The 24,063-nt window shown below is 40.5% G+C and overlaps 2 protein-coding genes across 2 annotated transcripts in view; both read left to right on the plus strand.

The window, feature by feature from the left end:
* The first annotated feature begins 5,565 nt into the window (after positions 1-5,565).
* CTXN2 (cortexin 2) lies at positions 5,566-11,055 on the plus strand. The gene is made up of 2 exons (XM_071755231.1): positions 5,566-6,001; positions 10,608-11,055. Exon 2 carries the CDS (start codon positions 10,662-10,664, stop codon positions 10,908-10,910), a length of 249 nt encoding a protein of 82 aa, XP_071611332.1. The 5' UTR covers positions 5,566-6,001; positions 10,608-10,661; the 3' UTR covers positions 10,911-11,055.
* A 2,150-nt stretch (positions 11,056-13,205) lies between these two features.
* The window catches only part of SLC12A1 (solute carrier family 12 member 1), a 50,079-nt gene continuing 39,221 nt past the window's right edge, over positions 13,206-24,063 (plus strand). The window contains exons 1-4 of the mRNA XM_071755235.1: positions 13,206-13,445; positions 16,846-17,432; positions 22,660-22,794; positions 23,002-23,077. Coding sequence (XP_071611336.1) covers positions 17,022-17,432; positions 22,660-22,794; positions 23,002-23,077 — 622 coding nt within the window. The 5' untranslated portion in view covers positions 13,206-13,445; positions 16,846-17,021. The remainder of the gene's footprint in view (positions 13,446-16,845; positions 17,433-22,659; positions 22,795-23,001; positions 23,078-24,063) is intronic.

The following is a 24,063-nucleotide window of genomic DNA, read 5'->3' on the forward strand; positions in this document are numbered from 1 at the left end:
TTTACCCCAGTTGCCTATTTCAGGATTTTTATGGGAGTCTTGCATCCTTTTCCAGAAGTCTCACATAAAATCAGTGTTTCTGTCATCAAAATACAATAATAAAAACAAAGGAACAATGCCACAAAGAGCTGTTAGGGAGATAGCAGGAGTGAATTTGGATTAAAAAAATTATAATTTGATCTCCAAAACTTTTGAAAAAAGTTTAAGCTTTTCCCTGGGAAGATTTCTTTGTAAAAATTATTTAAATAAAAATTTAAAAACCACTTGGCAGTGTGTAAAAAAAAAGGAAAAACAGTATCTTTGTATGCTTGTAATTGTGCTGAGAAAGCCTCCTTTGTTATTCACTGTTGATGCATCCTAAGAATATTTTAAAATTATCTTTTGATATGCAGGCTGCCAACATCTCTTCTGCCTCTGCTCCTGTCCTTAGAGGAGATGGACGTGGTCTCTGAGGAATGTTCCTTTTACAAGAGATCCCTCATTTCATTAAAAATTGTTCAAAGTGTTAATAATCTGCTCTTCTAACAAATTCCTCTAGTCCCCTAATGTAAAGAGTGTTTCTCAGTCATGGGTAGGGTGTGTAGCATTATGGCTTTACATCCTTGGCAGGCAGAGAGCTTACAGCACTGATTTACACAGGGAGTTGAGGATAATGCAATATTATTAGTGCTCTTATATATCTATATCAATACAAGCAACTGTAAAGGAACTACCCTTGGAAGTTTCTTGTACCAGTAGTAGTCATGGAGTTAAAATAATTCCATGTGTTCTCAGCATTCTTTTCAATACAGTAGTAACTCCCCAGTAAATTCAAGTCTCTAGTCCTCACTGCCAAGCCATTGCTCATTTCAATTGGTCTTTGCTTTATCTCAATATTGTTTTTAATTTTGTATTCAGTTAAGTGATGATCAAAAGCAGTCCATCATCACTTTCATCAGGTGGCACTTGTGACAAAGTTCTATCTTCCAGAAAGTCACTTTTTGTTTGGAACTTGAAAGAATGGGACTTCTGAGCCTTATACGTTTCAAATCCATTGACTTTTTGTTTTTTTTAAATTACTATTTTTTTTTTTTTTAATTACTGTTTTTTGTCAGTTGTTGTTCCCATCTATGTGATGCCTGCATGGTTAATGTGTTGCACGTATTTTTTCTTGATTTATTTGCTATGGCACCTAAAAACGCTTTACATTTCCTAGACCCTGTCCCTTCTCCAGAAGGCACTGACTACAGCAGGAAAAGGGTTGCTTTAACAATAGATTTGAATTGTTAATTGTTTTACTTTTGCAGCTCGTTTAAAGATTCCACAAGTATTTCTAAACCAGTCTGCCTTGCCTAAGGCTGCAACCTAGATACCTGTGCTAAAAAAAAAAAAAAAATAAAATTAACCTGACTCTGCAGCTGATACCCTCTATTGCATAGCTGTAATGGACCTGAAGCAAAGCAAATACTGTCTTCTCCAAATGCTCTCTTTGCCTTTCCAGACTGACAAAAGTGTAGTTGTTATTTTCACTTTGGGAAACAAAACATTTTACACTTGAAAAGGGCAGAGCATCAAATGCAGCAGCCTGCCTGCCAGCGGGCAGCTCCCAGACAGAGCACAGAGATTGCCCAGCTGGTGCCCAGACCTTCTCACCTGCTGCTGGGGGCTGATTGCTTCTTACACTCTCTCCCACGGCCTTTCAAGACCTTTCCAGTTTATCCTCTCTTTCTTGTTCCCTCCCCCCCTGTCCCGACAAATTCTTCAACAGCAGTAACTGGCTCAGACCCTGCCCTCAGGTAAAAGATGGTACAGATGTCTGCTACAGCAAAGAAATTCTGTGTTGAGGCTTTTGTTCTGCACATTGTATATTTATAACCAGAAAAACTGCTGCATCCTATGCCTCCAACATGGAATCAGCCACACAGAAGACCTGCTCTACTTGATCTGGAGGGATCTAACCTCCTTCTTCCTCACCGCAGACTGCAATCTCCAAAACTCTCATTTTTTAATTTTTTTTTCTGGTATTAAGCAACCCTTGACCACAGCTAAGAGCCTAAAACATCATGATGTATTTTTTACCCCTAAAAGGCTGCACAACACCAGACTTTTGATGATCCTTCTCCTCATTCTATATTGACACAGATCATATTACTCTCTTTTCCCCTAAATCATTACTGTAGCTACTGAAGTTACAAAAGAAACCGAGCAATTTACTTGCATTTTGGTCCCTCCTTCCACAAGACGTGGTCCCTACTGACAGAGGGTGCCCCGAACATACTCACCACACCCCCTTTTCACGGGGAGGCAGTAAACACCCACATCCTGCAGGTCTAAAGAGAACACATCCCATGTAAGGCCTTAGAAGTCCTTTACCTTCTCCTTGATGGCTTGGGTCTTGCCCCAGCCCCAAGGCAGGAGAGCTGGGGACATGGCTGGGGACATTTGCCACCCCTCCTGTCCCTTTCACACCAGGTGGCACTCTTGGTTTTCACCATACGTGTGCACTCTGTCACCTTCCCAACACTAACACCAGGGTATGCTGGAATTAAAAGCTGTCATTTTCAACCATTTTCGGTTCCTAAATGCCTGAAGTTTTCCTGTTTGAAGAGTGGGCCTATTCAGATATTTAACATGGGGAGACTGCTTTGAAGAACTTGTTTTTCTGCCCTGTCACCAGAGGACTTTGTCACCCTCTGGACCCCCAGGACTGTAGAGCACATGTTTAACTTACTGGTGAAGTCAGTACCAAGGAAGAGTCTGGCACAATCTTTTAAGATTACAGAAATAAACATGGTAAACCAGAAGCATTTATCCCCCTAAAGCCCCTCAATTAAATGACATAGAATAATATTCACTTGCAACTCTGATCAACACACAAATTAATATATAATACCTCTTCTTTCACTGTGCCCATCTATTAATACTTTTATCTCTCCCATATACTATTGCTTTCTGATGATGCATGTTCCCATAAACTTGTTTAGTCTTGTTTAAACTTGCTTAGGGGAATTTCAACTTGATTTGTTCCTTCTGTGCACAATATTCTTCACAGACTCTACCTTTATCAGCCCATTTTTAAATTTCTGCCACCTGAAGGGAGAGGTTTTTTGTGAAGGAGCACTCAAAGAGCTGTTTAAAACTAAACTGAAAAGCAAGTTACAACTGAATTAGTTATCCCTCAAGAGAGTTTATTTTTTTTAACACAACACTCAAATGATCCTTTAAAAAAAAGTCTTAACCAGTCAATAGTTCTAAGAGCTCCCCATTGCCTTTCACTTGACACCCACCCAGTTGGTTGTTGCTGAGCCTGAAATTAAGCCATTTGAATCTGCAAGGTTAATGCACCAAATTAGTAGATGATTATAAAATCTTTATTTCTGTTCAAGGAATCTCCTTTGAGGACAAATTTAACACTCACTAAAATAAGGATCAAATCAACAGCATGTATGATCGAAGTCAGGTAGAAGTGATATTTATTGTGCTGTTGAACACAAAGAAGAGGGACCCTCATATAAAAACAGAAAGTGAAGAGTAGTGAGCGTTGCATTTGCACAGGTATCCAGGACAGCCACACACACACTGCTATTCCATTTGCCTTACAAAAAAATCACTATTCCTGTGCAAGATCAAAACTTGGGACTTTCAAGTGAAAAAGCAATGAAATACAGAAAAAGATTAATTCATTCCATCCCCTCTGCATTTTAACACATAACATTTTGAGCAGGAACAGTGTTACTTGTCAGCTGACAAACCACAGTTGAAGGAGACCCATTTTCTGTTGTTGCTGCCAGTTTATTTTCCAGTTTCATCTCCATGAGAAGTGGACCTCCAATGCAGAAATGCAAAAGTAAAGTCTTTAAAAGTGAACATCGGTGTCAGATTCCTAGAAATAATCCCATGATTTCAGTAACCTCTGCCATGACATAGTACAAGAGGGATGATTATTTCAAGGTTCAAAACAAAACCGAACCAAACAAAAAACCCCACCTTTAACACTCACTCCCACAAGAATAACAAGATGAAAAGATAATACCATATCTATAAGGAAGAACATATCAGAAGTAAAATGTTTTGAGGAAAAATGATAAATACCCAGCGTTCATGCCCAAAATCAGACAGCAGAGGCAAGACACCCACTGAGGTTATGTAATTCTGCTGTCAGTGTTGCTCCTCATCCTCATACTGCCAAGACCAATACACAGTGAGGTTCTCCAAGTATAGCAATGTTCAACCATAATCAGAAAAACCTGGATTGGTATCACTCTCCCCAAACAGTTATGTTAGGCTGGCTGGGGTGGGCAGCACCATGAGGTTCTGAGCTCTTGTGTTTGCTCATCCCAAAATCCCAAGCCATAGCTTCTCCTCTACTGAGAGATTAATAGGGACCCAAGTAAATTAGGGACATGGCTAAAAAGGAAAACTAGAGATCTTTAGGAACAGAAGAGGCTCCTCATACACATATCCTGAAAGCACAATCTTACTATTTAAAACACTCTATTTTTAAAGTCTTAATGAATCTTTAAATATGAGAGACACTTCAAAAATTAGCTTGACTTGTAATTTCAGCAACTGACATTTTTTACCACATGCCAGATGCTGCAACATTAGAAGATCAAACTAATAACTATTAGCAAGTACAGGGTTAACTATCAGTTTAACCATTAATTCTACTAGCAGAAGAAAGCTTTTTTTTTTTTTTTTTTTTTTTTTTTTTGAGACTACCCAGTGCTTAGAATTAGAAGCCCACTGCAGATGCAGCAGAAGGATTAAAATGGCAGGCAATGCAAACCCCTGGTCCCATCTTGTATTAGGAAGAAAAAGGTTTAACTTGTTCTAGTGTTACTGCATGTAGCAAGAAACGTAGAGGTTTTAAATTATTATCCTACCAGCAGCTCTACAGGAGCCTTCAAAGATCTCCTGATGCACGGCACGGGGACACGGTGCTGTCCCACTGCCCCACGTGCATCTCTGCAGGGGCTCATTGACTCGGGTGGCAATACAGACACGGAATCACTATCTTTTAAAACAGATTTGCCGTTAAACAGACCCTGGTTAGGGAAAATAAATCCTCTTTGCTTATCCACCTTAAACTCCTGCTGTGGCCAATAGAAGCCTCTCCCCAGAACCAGCTGAATGGAGCTGAGGAAAGGATGAAAAGCCAGGTCTAGGCTCCCACGCCACCAGCAGCTCCCAGATCCATGTCGCTACCTGTTCTATGGTTTACTCGTTTTTACCAGCACAGGTGATCGGGGGACTCGGGCCAACACTGCAGGTGCAGCCTAAGAGGTTTTTAGCTCGCCACTCAAACCAATTCGGCATCAGCGTGTAAAACCCCTCCGGCTGACCGCACGCTGCCTGTTTCTGGGCAAGCAGAACCGCCCCGCTGAGCCCACCGCGGCTCTACAGGTTCCGATCCGCGCCAGCGCTGGAGCCGCGCTGCTCGGGCACGGCGGGGCGGGGGCTGAGGGCTCGGGCAGCCGCTCCCGGGGGTACCCCCGCATCCCGGGGCTACCGCATCCCGGGGGTACCGCTGCGGGCACTGCCCGGCCTTTGCAGCCCCGTTACCCGGCCTGAGCGGCGGGGGAGCGGAAAGGAGGGGGCGGGGGTGCTGCTGCTCCCTGCGGCCCGGGCCCGGTCCTTACCGATGCGCCGCACGTAGCGTTTTGCAGGAAGTTTCCACGCTCCTCAGTTTAATCCGTGCAGAGGGGGCTGGAGAGGAGCGCGGCTCAATAGCGATGGAAGGGGGCGGGCAGAGAGGAGGAGGAGGAGGCGGTAGCAGCAGCCGCCGCCGTGTTTAATTTTTTAATTAGGGAGGTTTGAGCATCTCCCGACGGGGCCGCATCGCCGGGCGGCGAGGGGGAACCCGGGCGAGCCGGCCCCGCCGCCCGGGACCCTTCCCTCCGTCCCCCCGGCCCGGAGCCGTCTGAGCCGTCGGGGCTTTCGACAGCTGGCGAGGAGGGCCCGGAGCCGCGGAAGGCTCCGCGCTTCGCCACCATGGGCAGCGCGGGAGCGGAGGAGAAGGGTTGGTAGTGCGGGAGGCGCGACGGGCCGGGGAGGGGAGGGGAGGGGAGGGGAGGGGAGGCGAGGCGGGGGTGACCTTGCGGGACAGAGGCACCCCGGGGGGCTGGGAGAGGGCACACCCCTAAATCTGCCCTGCTGGGGGAGCGAGTGGGCACTGAGTGAGGGCTGGGAGTTCAATCCTACAGCAACAATTGCTTTGCCGGCGCTGGGTCTCTCGCAGCCTCCGTCCCCTGGGAAGCAGGCAACGTTTTTCCACGTTCACAAGTTCAGGGCGATGCGAGTGAACGTTTTCTTTTCCTGCCTCTCTATATTGCACAAATCAAGACCACATATATGAACTCACAGCACAGAAGTTCTTGTCCAGCGGAGACACCAGGCTTATGTATTTATTAAGGATAAAGTCTCATTTCTGCAATTCATTGCTTGTCTGTAAGCTGGATATGTCACTGCCTGGCTGCTGCTGCTTTGCAGGTAATGCCATTCCTGTGGAAAAGTGTTGCCTGCACCCAGTTACTCTGCTGCAAAGTATCCCTGCAGAACAGTTATCCATGCCTCCATTTGCTGGGCATTCATGTCGTTGTCTTCCTACCTTATACCCCTCTGTATGTTAGAAACCTTACCCTGAAGAGAGAGCCTTCTCCCCAGCAGCTTAGAGAACAGAGGCATGCAGTGTGCAATGGGCATGACAGGTGCACTCTGTGCTTCCAGACCTGGCCGTATTTTGTTAACTCAGGTAGCTCAGACCCTTTGGAGAATTCCAAAATCATTTTGATTTCTGTTTCATTAGGTTGTCTCCATGGCTAATCTTTTCACCCTACCATCTCCTATGCCAAATTCCTGTAATAGTATTCCTGGAATACAGTTCAGTTACTTCACCAGATAAGTTAAGTGCAAATGAGGTGCTTCTAAAACTCCCAGAGGATACCTGCTTGTGTCCATAACCACACCAACACCTTCTCAAGTCACAAACACAAGCTTGCGACTGAAGCTATTTGAAATGCCTTCAGAATTACCAGGTAGATCCATGAACCATCAGCTGGGCTGCAGACATTCAAGGGGAGAAAAGATGGCAACTGAATCTGTCCATTTTGTTATACAGTATTGTTTATGAAGTGAATTTTCAGGCACCTGAGGCTTAACCATGCCAATAGGATGAATGCTTCCACCTTGAGCAGACATTAAGGTATTAATTGCCAGTTCTGAGCTACTATAAAAAAAAACCAAAACCAACCAACCAACCAAAAAACACAACCACACCACCTATGGGGTTTCTGTATGGGGAGGACTGAAACCCCAAATACAAGAAAGATTCTTGAGGAAGTCTTTATTTAATATTACTGACTACTTTCTTAATCTTCTCAGTATTTCTGAAAACATGAGTATGAAGGGTAGGTCTCGAAATAGTGACACCCAAACCACCAGAGATGGGATCTTCAATCTATGGCAAGCATTATCAGAGCTGGGCTGGTGATGCTGCTAGAATATTAAGAATTTAAACATCTTCCTTCCAGCTGCTTCACCATACTTGGTGCCCATAGTGTTCCACTCCACCTTCCACACATGCAGCCAGCACCCCCACCTGATACCTCCATTCTCCTTACCTCAGTGGTCTATGTGATAAGCTATTTTCCTCATTCATATTTTCTCTAGGACTTCAGTTGCTTCTTCTGGCCTCACAAGGGCCTTTTCTTTCAGAACAGGATGTTAAGGAGCCTTTCTTTATGCCAGTGTTTTTATAAAGGCAATAAGTCAAAAGATGAGTAGTAGGTCCTGACCTACAAAAACAAGTGAAGAGATCAGTCTGAGGCCAGCCCCTACAACACTGCCCTGCAGATTCCAACTGATAATCCCTTCCCCCATCATACTGCCCTAGAGGTTATCCTCAAGGATTTTTGGATCCAGGCCATGCTAGTTAGTATTCAGAGTCTTCTGACTCATGACTTGACACATACACTGCAGCAAATGAAAGGATATCTGACTAAGTGGGAGAGGACATGTAACCTGTAATGCAGCACTAAAATGTGAGAACAATAATAAAAAGGCACTCAAGGTCAGTCTTGGTACTACAGTTTTTGGGATACATAATTAGAGCAAAATGTTCTGTGAGCTTCAATGCTTCAATTACAATTTCTGCAATTCAGGCTAAGGAAGAGGACACAAAGCTGCATCAAAGTTTCCCAGAACCAACCTTCCCCCAAGCAAAATGCCCACTGCTTTACCATGCAGCTGTTTCAGCCAAACTCTTGCCAAATAAGACTGAGATCTGTTCCTTACCACTCCATGTTACAGTGTCAGTCAGGCACAGAGGTCTCTCCCATAACATCTCCTAACAATCCTAATTCCAGCGTGTAACCTGCAAAAGTAGTGAGACTGGAATTCATATTCGTGGAAGATGACTCTATGGTGAAGAAATCTCACCATAAACATTTATATTTTCCTGGACTCAGCTCAAATGCAGGGTTCTCCATATCCCACCTGTCCTTAAGACTTCTCTCCCTGTCCTTCAAGATAGAAATCAGGGGGTTTGGGTCTGGCTTTCCCAGGTAGTGTCTACATACCATTTTCTCCCAGAAGCCTCTAATTTAATTTTTATAACCCAGTGTGTCCTAGGACTTTCGGAACATAATATTTTTCCACTACTGGCTCTTGTTCAAATCAACTGATTTGTTGCACAAATTTGTGATACTGAACTTTGTTGCTGGTTTTTTTCTGTACATAATATCAAATTTAATAGAAAAATTGGAAGTATGCCCAATGAAAATCCATACAGCAGGTGGGCTTTATCTATGATGAATTTTCAGAAAATAAATAGTGATAAATAAATAAATAGTGATTGTTGTTGACGTTACTTCTAATTCCCATAGGTTATATATCTGGACCTTTTCTCCAATTTAACAGGAATTAAAACAGCATGACCCAAGTAGAAGAATCTCATTCAAAACCAGGAAGGATCTCATACAAAGCTCTACAGAATAAACAGAACGTTGGTTGTTATGCTCTGTCAAATGTGTAAAGATTGTAAAAGGAAACCATATTATTTAATACCTGATATATTGAGGGTTATTGCAAAAACAAAGATTTGTGCCTTGTCCTTTTAATCCTTCTTCTAAAATTTTCAGTCCTTAGGATAATATTCAACAATCCCAGAAATTCTGATATGAGAAAGGACACACCAAAGATAAATTCTGTTCATTTCTGTCTTCTCAGGAATACCAACTCTGTTCACTTTTTCTGTTGTCATTAAATGTGGGCCGAGTGGTGATATGGCTGCTTTCAGCCATCACTGCAACACAGACTGGAGATGCTGGAGCTCCCATTAAGCTGAGAAGCAGCACAGGTACCTGAAGCAGTGTAGCCATGGCAGCACAGAGCTCTGAGTGGCCTAATTACTCTGCCAGGAAATAAATGGATACTGGGAATTCCCTGGGGGAAAGACAGTTGAATTGGTAACAAAGTTTTCCCCTGCGGCTCTTTTGTTAAATAGGTGTTAACAAGAGCCAAAATACCTCAAGCAGCATCCTTGGAATAAAAATGCCTTTGTCCTTTGGGACTTCCGATGTCCCAGTCCTTCCAGTTCTCCTGCTGTCTATAGAAATGGAAGAAAGATGCGATTTCAAACACAGCAAGATATGTGTGATTCACAAGATTCACAAACACAGAAATATGTAATGGAAAACCTTAAAAAAAACCAAAACAAACCAAAACGAGTCCCATCCCCGACAAAAGTCTCCTAAGAGTCTCTCTTGGCTGGAAACACACAGCTCTCTTTTGGTGGGAACAGTGAGGTGGAGATGCTTGAGCATTCTGCCTCCATGTGACATCTCAGGGTCAGTCCCCTGAGCTCCATAGGGAGCCTGTAAAAACATCAGAATATGAATGTATTTAATGGGGAAGACCAAGGAGAAGAAACAAATGAGAGCAAGGTCATGGAGAAGGTAGTTTAATTATGTTGTCTCTTCTCCCACCAATCTTTCCTCATACACAAGTGGATGTGTATAGAGGAAGGTGATGGGGCAGTTTTACTAATGTATTACTTTCTTACAAACTCAAAATGCACACTGCAGTTTTATGAAAATGGAGCCCAAGACTTCCCTTAAACTGCACAAATGATGTTTTATCTTACAAGTTGGATCTATTTATTTAATTTATAAGCTAAGCTGTATAAATTGCAAAATCCATGTTATTTGGCTGAAATTTCCTTTGAGGTCAATGTGAGTTTAACTAGTTTAAGGACTGGGGTGTAAAGCCATTTTTTAAACTTACTGGGTTCTTCAGGTGGAGACCTTGGTGAGTATTGTCTAATCAGAATCTGTCGGTCATGCCCATTCTGACAAAATGCTGTCTGGAACAGCCATGTGCTGAAATTCCTCTGTTTTGAGGAGACAGCCAGAAGATTGTCTGTCTGCTCTGTCACAACAGAGTCCAGTAAGGGGATGGTGTGTAGAGGGCTAAAAGTTGCAATTTTGTCACATTAATTTAAATGTGAAAAACCAGCAGGATACTACTAAAATCCAAGCTGGTTTTCCTTTCTAAGTGTTCATATGTTACAGCTCAAATATACACCCCTCATTTAGACCTAACCAAACCAATTCTACTTTTCTGTACAGGCAAAGAAGCAATCGAGGTGAAAATCCCACAGAATCACCAGGATGTGATGCCCAATGATGAGCAGTAATTACTGCAGCAACACTTCAGCCAGCATGAGTGTCAATGAAATGTCTGCCTTTCCTCTGACTTTAGAGCAAAAAACTGGCTTTGCATTTGTGGGGATTTTGTGTGTTTTCTTGGGACTTCTAATTATCAGATGCTTCAAGATCTTGCTAGACCCCTACAGCAGTATGCCTTCTTCTACATGGGAAGATGAAGTTGAGGGGCTGGATAAAGGAACATTTGAATATGCTCTTGCATGAAAACTCACAGGATATCCTGCCTTAAAGTTGATGTTGATTTCATTTTGGAAACCAACTGTTGTTACATTTGTTATACATACCTGCATTTTGGAGATATGTTGGTGGCATTCATTTTGTTAAATAAATATTTGTTGCAAACTCAAAAGGCATTTCATTTTGCTCTTATCGAGGAAACGATGGAAGGGCAGATAAGAAATGGTTAACATAAAAGAAAAATTACAATAAACAGTTCACTAGAAAGTTACCATGGCCAAAATGTATTTTAAGAATCAGATTATATCTGCATCCTCAGAGGATCCCATTTCTACTGTGTCTCATGATAGGCTGGAAAGGTGAAGGACAAAAGACAGGCTCATGAATGGTGAATGCTTAAGTGGTAACTTTGCCTGTCCTCCACTGACCCAATTTTCTGAGGCTCAGAGGCTCTGCTTGTACACTGTAAATACAGAAGTGGAAGAAAACAAATGGTTGTGGCTCAGAGGAGGTGCTTGCAAGACATGTGAGTCCATGTTGCTGAGATGAGAAGAACAAAGATTGGCCCACACACTACCAGTAATAAGGAACTAATGGGAAAGCTTAAGATCACATCAGCTGCTAACTCACCTCTCATCTTCACTCTAGCAGAATTGGTCAAGGTGTGCCAGTTTTTTTACTCCACTTGGTTATGGAAGATAATTCAGTTTAAATTGTCTGATAAACAGCTCCCAGCAGTAGTTACACTAGGTTGGCAGGACCAAAGCAGAGACAATTATGCTGCATACACATTTGTACCTACCCCCCAAAAGGAACAGGGGTCCAGGGCTGGCTTGAGAGTTCTCTAACTCTGCAGCCCCTCTCCATAGCTAATTCTTCTGTTTGTGCTTCTACAGCTGGGCACAGAATGTGATCTGGACTGCCAGACTGAAGAACTGGTCACAGGAGACCCCATCAAGGCAAAAGAATTAACAGTGAAAGCAGAGGCTCAAATACGTGCATTCAAGGTCACCCTCATATACCCAGCTGTTTAGCAAGTGTGACAGAACCTGACAGAAATTCAATTCCATTTTTAAGAAGGTTGGCATCTGAATTTTAAGCACTGTCACTTTCACTAAACAGCTCTGTTTGCAACAGGGAGCAACAACAAGGAGATCACTTACAGCAGTTGGATTCTTTTGCATGTATTCTGAAAAATAAAGTGTCCCTTTTGCTCTATATACTAGGCAGAGGCACCCAATGGAACAGCAGACTTCAGGTGCCATTTGGAACATGAAATACTTGATTGTACTGAGGAGGACATGAAACTTCTCTGTGAGGAATATGAGAGGATCAGCCAACACTGATCTACACTTGTTCATTTGAATTATAAAACATAAACAATTTTGTGAACGTAAGAGCTTTTAAACTTCTTCTGGTTCTACATAAGAGAAAATGCTAGACACTCAGAGATTCAGAATATTGTGTTTGTCCCAGTTAATTTAACCACAAAATCACAAGTAAGTATCAGTATACTGATTCATGTGATCTGTTATTTCTGGATAGGTTCATCCACTGCAGAGACCTGACACTGCCATTCTTTTTATGTACATGTAATCAGCCCAGCAGATCTCTGTGCTCTCAGGTTAGAATGCTGAAGGTACTTCAGTTCTCTGGGTTAAATACAGTTCAGTTATCTCTAAACTGCACAGCAAACCCAAAGAACTGCAATACTGTCCTACTACTTTTGTTCCTGACCCAATCTATTGCTGGAAAGCAATTATAAAATTCCCTTACAATTACAAAAACTTCATTTCCTACCCATCCATCTGCACCCCCAAAAGACAAGGGGGGAGGGGGGGTGTCAGCCTTCCTGGAAAGAATACGCAGAATTTTTCAAAGGTTTTCCTTAAATATACAGAGTAAAACTTTAAACTGGATTAGGAGCATGTGGTTCAAAAACGCACGTAGGACAAAGAGACCCACCAACAACTGATCCTGCTGACTTCACTGGAATCTCTTCCACAAAAAACATGTACAGCAGAAGCCTGGACTTGTTATCTTCATTACTAAGTGTGCAAAACTGAAAAATAGAGGTATCGTGAGCTATGCACAGAATCAGGCATAGCTGGGAGGGAAATGGAGATAACAGAAGTATTTCCAGGCCCCCCTTGGAAATTTCACAATACCATAAACCCAGTAATGGTAATGGATAGGTACATTTGCTGGTTAATAGTTAACAAAGCTAGAATGCCTCTCTAAATCACCATCTAGAAATGTTTTGGAAGAGAGGGATTGGATGGTGTATTCATTATACTAAGCAGGAGAAAAATCTGGCCAATAAGGCAGAGTCTGTAATGCCTAAAAGAGAAGGACGCACTATATGCACGAATAAAAGAGGCAGATTGTCCTCCCCTAAAAAACACAGGATTAAATGGTAAATTACATTATCCTGAATAAGGTAAACTTGATTATTTATGCATAATGTGAGAAGACTAAACACAAAATTAATGGTGAATTACAGTTGAGAGGCCAGGGATCCACCGTGAAAATCAAAGTGCTGTTTTCAAGAACAACAGAAAGGTAAGATACTTTTCTTCTCCTAGCAAAAATAGTAAAATTATGGAAATAAGATAGCGAAATTACAGAATCATTTTACTTGGTATCAAGTCTCATTGTCATCAAAGAATCAAGATTTCATTCAGTCACGGAAATGGAAACAAACCTAATTTCACTGACCTTAATGAGAAAAGATTTGTTTTTGCTCCTTCATGCCTGAAGATGAAACGCTTCCTTACAACTCTAAAAGGCTGAAGAAAGCAGAATAATATCTATGAACAGAAATGTGTAATAATAATAATAATAACAGCCATAATGATCCAAACCGAATAGAAGTAAAATAAACTAAGTAAATGTTTGCTGTGTGGCTTGCAAACCTTAAGGAGAACCAACGTGAGTATGAGGGGGTTATAGAGCTGTATAATAGCAGAGGTGATTGCAGAATATTATCTATAGCTGATGGAAGAAGTGAGAAAATATGCTTCAGCTGTATGTCACACCAAATACAGAGAACATTTGATTTTTACCTCTTCAAATGATAATTTTGATGTGCAATTTCTAGGGAAAATTTACATTGCCAATGTATAAATACTGATGCAGTACTGTATCTTTCGGTGCCAAAGGGCCAAAGGCATTCCACAAAATCATCAAGAAATCTAAACTGGAAAAAAATCTCTGAAGATCAATTAGTCTGACCTCTTGTGAAAGCACAAAACTTTAAAAAAATGCCTGTAATGGGCTCATTTACCCAGTTTTTAAGCTCGTCTATTCCTTTGCATGGATACATTTCTGCTCTTACATGCTTGTTTCTAAAACTTTCTGCCTTCAATGTCTAAGCATGTCTTGGTTTAGTCATTTTGACCCGAGCTGGTCTCCTGCTGAATTATACAGGGCTTTACAATCACACTCCCTTATCTCTTTAACACTCTCCTTCAGGACACAGGGACTGCCAGTGCTTCAATAGCTCACTGCAGGGCCATCTAGGACATCCTGTAAGTTGCTGCAAAAGTATTTAACTGACTAAACTTTTTTTTTTTTTTTTTTTGCTTGTTTGCTTTTTTGGGGGTGTCTGTATGGGAAAGTGGAGGTGGGAAGCAGATTATACAGCTATTTTACGTTCACTTCTTTATGGGTTGCCACTCAAAGGGACCAAGACAGGCTAGAGAAATGGGCCAACAGGAACCTCATGCCATTCAGTAAGAACAACTGCAAACCCTGTACCTCAAAGTCCCTGCATGGTATCAGCTGGGAGCTCACTGACAGGGAGCAACTCTCCTGGAAGGGAGCAGGGGAGCAGAGCCCTGGGAGCAGTGGAGATGAGCAGTGACCTAGGCTGTGTCTACAGGACCAAACCCAGTAAATCAAGCAAAGTCATCATTCCCCTCCACTCAGCACTCATTAGACTGCACCTGGAACACAGTTTCTTGTCTACCTGTCCCCTCCACCTGCCCACATAAGAAAGATGTTGATAAACTTGTGTGTATCTGATGGAGAGCCACCAAGATGGTTAGGGATAGAAGCATTTGCCCATTTGCTTGTTTAACAAAAATAAAAAGTATTAGAGAAACAGAAGTAGCCCCACCAATACTTCTAAGGAGGTTGCTGACAAGGCAGAGCCAGGCTCTTTACTGAGGTCTTTACAGGAGAGTGAGAGAAGATGGTGGTAAAGTGACACATGGAAGGTTCCAACATTCAGTTGGAACAGGGAAAATGGGGAAAAAAACAAAAAAAAAAACCCCAAAAAACAAAAACAAAAACAAACCCAAAACAAAACAACAACAAAAAAACCCACTCTGAAGATAATTTACTATTAGAATAGGCTGAGAAGGCAGGTTGTGAAATCTGTCCTTGAAGGATCTCAGGAGCTGACTGGTGGAAGCCCTGAGCAGCCTGATTTACAGGCAATGCTCCCTCTGCTTTAAGGGGACTCCAACCTGCGTGATTATGGAACTGTTAAAATTCCTGCTATAATTTCTTTCAAATCACCTTAGATAGTGTTTTGAGTGTACAAACATAAAATTGAGTGTAAAATTTTTTAATCTTTCAATGTCTAGGACTAATGTCTATTGTTAATATTTCTATATAATTACTACTTTGCCATAGTCATATATTTCCTCCATTACAATTTTTGAAATCCAATTTTATAGTTGGATGTTTCAGTTGTCTGTTTATTCCTTCATATGGCATTCACTTTATTTACACAAAAATGAACAATTTGCTAAATTGCTGCTCATAAATTGTCACCGTTCTTCAACTACTGAAATATTAAAGCCTAAGTCCTGTAGTTAATTTTGAAAAAAATATATCTGATTCAAGCTTTTAATGCAAATTTAATTCTAGATTATGAGAGAAATACACATGGTATCATGATACATAAGTGGAACATAAACAGTAAATGGGCTTCATGGAATCTTGTGTCTCATACTTTGTACTGCTTATCCTCACTGGCTTCAATTGAATACTGCATCATAAAAAGAAATACTGTGTCTGAAAATCAATTCTAGAATCTGATCCAAAGACCATTTTATATAGATGGTGTTGCAAATCCTGATTTAGGATCCTGCCAACTACACCAATTTGTCATAAATGGGTGATTTAGATCACTTAAAGAATCATCACCAAAGGTATTAGCAAAAGTGGTTTTAATATGATGTTGTAAAAGTGCAACTTAACAAAGCTTGATGGCAAGGCTCACTCCATTACTGTATAGAACAATCATTTTAACAATGAATCAAAGCTACCAAGACACAAATCAAAACCACCAAGACAAAATCAGTTGCTCAGGCACAAATCAACATCACCAAGACAGAAATCAAAGTTACCATATTACAGGGTTACACTTGATATTGGTCACTTGCCAAGGATCTGCCATTGGTGATCTCTGCACTGAGGAGCAACCCTGAGAGCTTGGCTGAGAGAGCTCAGAAGAGCCCTTAAGCTGCCATATTTATGGAATAAAGTCATTGGGTAGTAGCCAAATTACATGTGATGGAAAAGGTATGCACGAGAGTCCTTGTACCCACAATTTTCTTTGTTCCTTGATAAATTCATCTTGGAAAATCCACCTGCTACTCATGTGTTAATTACATGATTGGTGTTCCAGGCTCAAATGCATCGATGGTCACTGTGTCACACTGCTCGTTTGTGGATATTTCCAGAACAGATTGAAAGTGGAGGTTTCATAAAGCTTATGCCTTTACCTCCATTGGAGACTGTACCAAACTGTCACTATTTTGGTTAAGGTGTCAAATGAATCTGTCACAGATGGGAACATCCCCACAAACTGAACCTTTGATCCAACTGCTTTATTACTCAACAAGTCATAGGACGACAGCGTTGTGGATATTTGGTTAGGCAGGGTAGAAAACATATCTATGAAGGGCAAGTTAATGGAAATGTTGTGTTTATATTTTTTTTATGGCAGAAACACAGTGGACAACATTAGGAAGACTGCCTAGAGATTTCAAGAAAAACTTCTCAAAATTTCATTACTCTGACAGTAAGGATTTCATATGCAACAGCACTAAACCCTTTGCTGTAGCTGCAAGCAACAAGCTCCTGCCACAGAATCAGTGACCTAAGTCTATAGCATCCCTGAAGATGTCAATGAATAATTCACCAAATGTATTCTTGGATCCAAATGCAAATCGGTTTCAAGTTAACATAATTAATGAAAGCCATGACAACAATGAAACATCCCAGGAGGATGTTGGCTCTGACCCACCACATTATGAAGAAACATCTTTCACCGATGAAGCGCATAACAGACTGAGAATCAGTTACAGACCAGGAAAAAAAGAATTATATGACAATTTCCTTCAAAACGGGGAGAAAATGGAAGCTAGTTTGCATCCCTATGATACTCACACTAAAATGTATTATCTACAAACTTTTGGCCATAACACAGTGGATCCAGTTCCAAAAATCGATTATTATAGAAACACTGGCAGCATCAGTGGGAATAAGCTCAACAGACCAAGCCTATTAGAAATTCATGAACAACTGGCAAAGGTAAGTGGAAAGGAAAGATATGAATTCTCTCTATGCCATTTCCAGGCTGTTAATTCTGTTTATTAATATGAGAAAGTCCTTAAATTCATGGACCTTGCCCAAGAGAGAATGTACAAGTAATTACTTACCATATTTCCTTCAGTAGCTGCACTGTATTTTCTGCTCTGTACCCTCCTCAAAGGAAAGATTTTTATTAAAAGTTGATAGTAATACACTTCATTAGCAGAAAAACTTACCTTAATCTTGTCTAAGAGTATAAAACTATCAAATCTCTTTGGTTTCACTTAAGAGTTAGGACAATATCAATTTATAATTTAACCAAGGTACACAATTCACTCTTATTCTAAACTTTAATGTCAATGCATAACTAAAAGTTTCAGTGTCACGGTTTAACTTTTTTAACCAATCAGAAATCCAAAGCACGACCTGTTTGTTGCTGTAACAAACCATTCAAACAGCAAGAAAGAATACAGGACAAGGATGTTGAAGTTGAAAGTGTTTGATTAGAAAAGGGACAGCAGGAAAGTTTTCAGATACAGATTCAATGAATGAATTTCAGCATTCGTCCTCATTATATCAATGAAATTGGATAAAATCTGAAGGGCATCTTGAATGACTACGTAGAGAACACCTATGGAGGAATAATTTGGCTAAATTCCCCTTAATGTATCATAGAGAAGAGCTGCTTACTTTGCTTATGTAATGGATGGACAATATCCAAAACTACCAAACAGGATACACCTTTGAAATATTTTCTAGGGCTATTTGTCCTCTCTGGTTCTGAGTAGACCTGCTTTTGGTTAACACAGTGTAGGAGTTTACAAATGATATATAAGACCAATGGATTTTATGGAAGAAGTTTTCCCTTGGCAGATTCTTCCTGCTTCTTTTTTCTCCCATAGGCACTACAGTAAATTTATAATGAACTGCCAAAACATGCCCTTTACCATGATAATCCTCACTTTTGTCACCCCCTAGAGATACCTGTCAGAAGAATATACATTGGTCAGGTATATTCTCCTGAGTTTTGGACATTCAAAACTTCCACAGGAAAGAATTTGGTAATATTAAATCTAAACCAGCAGATTTGTCACTTGCTTCTGTGTTACTACCTCAGGTAGGTAGATAGCAAAGATAACTTGGCTGACTATTACCTTACCTGTATCATCTAATGCTTGATTTCCCTCTGTGGAGGACTCAACTCCATGCAAAATAAACAGCATGGGAAGCTGTAATGAGACCATCTGGGGACAAGAACAAATAGATTAAACACTTTAAAACAGTTAAACTGTAAGAAAAAATTACTGCTAAACAGCACAAGAATATGATACTGTACTGACTGGTAGACTCTTTGCTCTTAAACCACAATATCAAGTTCTCTAGAAAAAAACAGAGGAGAAACATCTACTTACGGAGTGAAAAAAAAACCTTTTCTTGAGGTTCTTAATTTGGCATCTGTCAGGGCAGGGCTGGAAAGCAAGAGATCACCTCTGTAATCAAACTCAGACTAAAAGTATCAGTATGCAGAAAAACTCCCTGTTCCTTGTCTGCGTTGGGTAAAAGTGAAAAGAGAAATCTCCAGAGAAAACCTGTTCTCACCACCATTCCATTCAGTTTTATGTTCTTCTGAGGTGTGAATAATTTGGAGAAGCATCTGGTTTTTGGATGGCTGTCCAAATTCCAGCCCTCTAGACATTCACCTGTCTTAAGGAGGTTTAATATAAAGTAATGAAATCAACTAAAAATATAGCCATTAGGAAATTAGGACCTGATTTTTTAGGATCTTATTAGGACACCTTCACAGTTTTGGCCTGACTTATTTAAAAATTAAGGTCTCCCCAGACCTGCATAAAATGGCTTACATATAAAGGAGAAACAGGTTAGATGAGTCATCATTTATCTCTAAAAGTAAATAAAAAGTAGATGTGAAAATGGAAGAACAGGAATTTGGTATCCCTACACATTTGCTGATGTGTAAGCTGCTACTCAAGAGACAAAACATTTCCATACACAGAAGAAACTTCCTCTTACAGAAATAATTTACTTCAGTAGTGGCCAGAGATGAGAAAGTGTTGGCTTTGAACATAACATGTTCAAATTACATGTACTGAACATTAGCATACTAAGGAATTTTCAGTTTTGATCATTACTGGTTTTTTTTTCTGTTGCATCACTCTGTGTTTTCTCTTAAACATGATTAGATAAATTTTTCTGTGTTTTTTTAAGGCTCTCACTCAGAGAAGTTTAAAAAGAAGGCAGATTCCCTCCCAAAACAAAATGAGAGGCAAACTGCTCCACAGCTTGTGACTGTTAGGGAAAAGAGCACCATTTATCCTGGTTGCTCCCAGACTTTTTTCAGTATTTCAGTATTTTACTATACAGAAGGATAATCTTATGCCTCTCAAAATAGGAAGGTGAATGTCAGAGGTAATGGGATTTTTGCTATACTGGCAACCTGCTGTGTCCTTATGTGAGCTGTGGCCCTGGTCTGGGATCCAGTACCCACAGCACTGGAACAAACAACTCACCATTAGCATGGCTGGAGTTATTCCTGCTTGTCCCATAGACTCTCTCTGTGACCTTGGACAAATCACTTTGGTCCACAGAGCTTATTCTGAAGAACAAACAAACACAAGGTCACCAAACAGCAGATAAGTAGGAAAGGGAATTAAGATGGCATGGAAAAGCTGAGTTTCTATCAGGAGGTACCAGCAGTTTGTGCCTATCCATCAGCCCCAGTGTGCAGCAGGCTCTCTGGCCACCACTAAAGAGGGGATGAAGTGTGCACTGAGTGTGCATGGGGGTTACACTAATAGCCCCAGATGCACGTCTGGAGAGGATGCTTTATTGCTTTTTTCTTTAAAGCTAAATTCTGGGTTTACCACACCATACCCCAAGGCAATCCCACACCCCTCACCCCCAGCTTTTTTTGAAACTCAACTGTCCTGTCCAAGTCCTTTGCCAGGTTCTGATAAGTTTTATGTTTGACTTCAGATTTCTTAACATCACACAACCATTCCCGTTGTGCTCTGATACTGGGCTCAACATCAGAAGATACATATTAATATTTAATAAAACTTTTTTCATATGTACTTTTTCAAATATCAGAATGTAAGGCAGGCTGAAAGAAACTTCAAATATCTGCTTTCCACACTGCTGGAATCAAATGTGTGTCATCTTTTAGCAAGATGTGTCAGTTTTTGCACATATTGAGCCACAAAACACCAATTAAATCTCTAAAAAAATAGTCCAAGTGCTACTTCACAGCTGATGGCTGGTGATAATTACTTGGGTTTAATATTTACCCTACATAAGAAATCATCTGACCTTTCTTCATCTTGGCTATTCTCCACACTTGTTATGGAGACTTGATGAGCTCATCATCTTAATCCCCTGAGGAGATGAGGGCTAAACTGTTCTGAAACAAGGAAAAGAAAATGTGCTGGGTTTTTAGGGGGGTGTTTGTAAGTAGGTAACTTCTTATGTTGATAGCTTTTCAAAATGTCATTTTCATTCCACATCCTTAATGCATGAGCAGCACAGGTACAGCTGCCTGGCAAATAACAAATCACTCACTAAAGCACACCTATTTAAAATGCATTTATGGAAGGTTTAAGGCCATAATTTATGATAATGGCATAGAGAGCACAAATTCATTCAAAGTACATAGGAAAAAACTTGTTTCCAGTAAAGAGACTGAACTTTTTTTTTTTTTTTGTCTTTCAAATTCCAACCACTGTAAGCAAAAAACCTTATATTATTCTGATCATCTTTAATAATTTACTGTATTTTGAGCCAAATACATCATTATTTTAGGGTAAGAATTATCAAAATTATCTGAGTAACTCAGGAGCTCAAAGCCACAGGCTTTCAATAGATCTTGTATTTCTGTTTCACTTAGGGCCAAAAGGGCTATAGGCATCAAGTTTAATCTATGTCAAAATGGATTAAACTTAACTATTTGTGAGCACAATACTGGATTAATTGTGTTAAAGGAATCCTACAGCCTTGCATCATGGTGGGTAGAGTCTCCATACCTGAGGAGAGAGTCCAAACATTAGTACGAGCATCACATACAGACGGTCTTTGTCTGTTCTGGTTTTGATTGTTGGGGCTGAGTCCATAGACAAAATTAAAAAACAGCCTTGAAGCTTAAACAAGGTAAGAAGATTTCATATATTCCACAGAATCATAGATGGTTCTCCTCCTTGACCTGTTTAGTTATTATGAAAAATATCTTCACCCCCCTTCAAACCCTAAAAGCATCTTCATTCCTCTCCAGAAGTGACACGTGCTCCTGACCCTCTGCCAGGCTATGGTCCTTCCTGAAGGTCTTTGCAGAAGACTCAGACAATACCAGGCAATAGTCAACCTAATGCCACCACCTCACAAAACCACTCAGAATTTTGTATAAAAAAAAATTTAAAGGAAACAAAGCACCAGTGATGACAAGGAGAAACCTCAGTAGCATGACTAATCCGTATTCAAGCCACAAGAACTATGTAATGATGCCAAATTGACTCAAAAAAAACCCTGGGCGAGATGTGAAGAGATAAAATACAAATTTATATCTGTAACTGAATGTAAACAATCTAAAATTCTGGGCTACTTATTCTGGTTATATATGGCAATTCCTAATCCTATGGTCATACCAACGGTGACTAAACCACAGGAAGGATTATTCATTTACTGCATTATTTACTGCATTTCACTGCTATTTCTCTGACTGTTTTCAATAATATCTTACCCATTTGCTGCTGTGATGATGTTTGTACCATCTGTACTTGTACAGACAACTTCAACATGTAACTCCTTTTCCATGCAGCACTCAGCTAGGTCTCTTCCCACTGGTGAGCAATCAGCCCTGTTTCTACACTTAACCATTATTCATAAATTCTTGTAGAAGCATGAAGAGACCAACCACAAGACCCTCATTGTGTAAGATGCTCTACTAACATATCAGCACATGTATGTTGAATACAGTTTACAGAAAAACAATTTAGTACCAGATAACAATGCATTTACTCTGCTTAAGCAATTCTGTCATCTTCTGTCCTGTTAGCAAGCCCACCAGCTGATGCCTGGTGTGAGCAAAATATTGCACTCTACTCCAGATACAGTAAAACCCGATCTTCCTTGGAATTCCTTTATTCCATATCTCTCTTATGCAGCCAGGTGTCCTCTGCTTGGCACAAAAAATAATTTTTTTTTCTGTGTGATCCTTCAGAACATAGCTGTGACCACCGGCTCGGTCGAGAGAGTGGCCAATGGAGAAAGCACCACTGGAGATGAAGCAGCAGTCAACAAAGAAGAGGAGAACAAATCAGGACTTGTCAAGTTTGGATGGGTGAAGGGAGTGCTGGTGAGAAATGCATCTACATTTCTGAAACAAACAAACAAACAAAATTAAAAAATAAACTTTAAGATTATACCTGCAACACTAAAATCTTTTAAAAAAACAAGAGAAAGAGGCAGACTTGAGGGATGTCTCTTGTAATTATCACCCTTCTGGCTGTGAACACTACTTGCAATGTGGCACTAATGCAGTATCTTTTTGTTTAAAACCTAGGTAAGATGTATGCTTAATATTTGGGGTGTGATGCTTTTTATTCGACTTTCCTGGATTATAGGTCAAGCAGGAATTGGTACGTATCTTATTTAATATCATTTTCATTAGAGGAAAGGATAAAGAGGATAATCTATACATGATCATGATTAATACATAATCTGAGATGTGCATTTGCATGCTGAACTAAATAATGATTTCAAATGCTTGCCAGAGTAAAAACTGTTAATCCTCAAAACTACTGAAATTTTCCAGACTCGCAGCTAAGTTACTGCTTCACAGCATAGGTCTGTTAACTATGCATATGATCATCACATTGGAGTATTTCTAAGCTTTGGTGAAATTTGTATTTACATTCTGTAACAGATGTAAACTTCATGACTTGGGCCAATTTCTAATACGTATGTACGGAGCCAAACTTCATGAGTTCACACTTTGCTTATCTGTGAATCCCAAACCTTGTCATCTGCATATTAAAAACAATGCTTCTTCACACTTCTCTGCAGAGTTGAAAACAGAACTAGAAGGATTTAATTTCATCAGGATTTTGTTATTTTTAACTCTCACACAGCACTAGATACCAATGTAGTACAAAACACCAAGTTTTAAAAACTCTGCTAGAGTTTTCCTATAAATTAACTTCGTACCCTTCCTTGTGCAATTTAATTAATGTAGATCCCAGTCCCTGGGGGTCTGGGCCCAAGGCTTCTGTCCAGCATTGTTGGGTGCTTAGTGAAAACAGTGAGAGAGAAAAGGGTTCACAACACCACCAGAGCCTCCAGCAACTTGAAGCAGCTCAGTAAAGTGCAGTGCATTGGCAGCCACTGTGTGGTTCCCCTTCCTTTTTGGAGATGCTGCTCCCTGTGTTACATGATCATCCTACCTAGATTAATGGGCCCTAAATCTTTGACTGGCACCCATATGTCACAAAAACCAGCAGCCTGAAGGGTAGATGGCAAGTATTCCAGTTCAGGTTCTCACAGAATGAGAATACTAAGCAGACACCAACTGGAGTCCAAGCTCTGGACAGCTCTCCTGATCTTGGATAAAACACAGGTGCTCAAA

Source organism: Heliangelus exortis, chromosome 11, assembly GCF_036169615.1.
Source record: "Heliangelus exortis chromosome 11, bHelExo1.hap1, whole genome shotgun sequence".
In the NCBI taxonomy this organism is placed as follows: Eukaryota; Metazoa; Chordata; class Aves; order Apodiformes; family Trochilidae; genus Heliangelus; species Heliangelus exortis.

What these genes read in the sequence shown, in the direction of transcription:
- CTXN2 (XM_071755231.1), top strand. Translation starts at nt 10,662, where the DNA reads ATGATGAGCAGTAATTACTGCAGCAACACTTCAGCCAGCATGAGTGTC.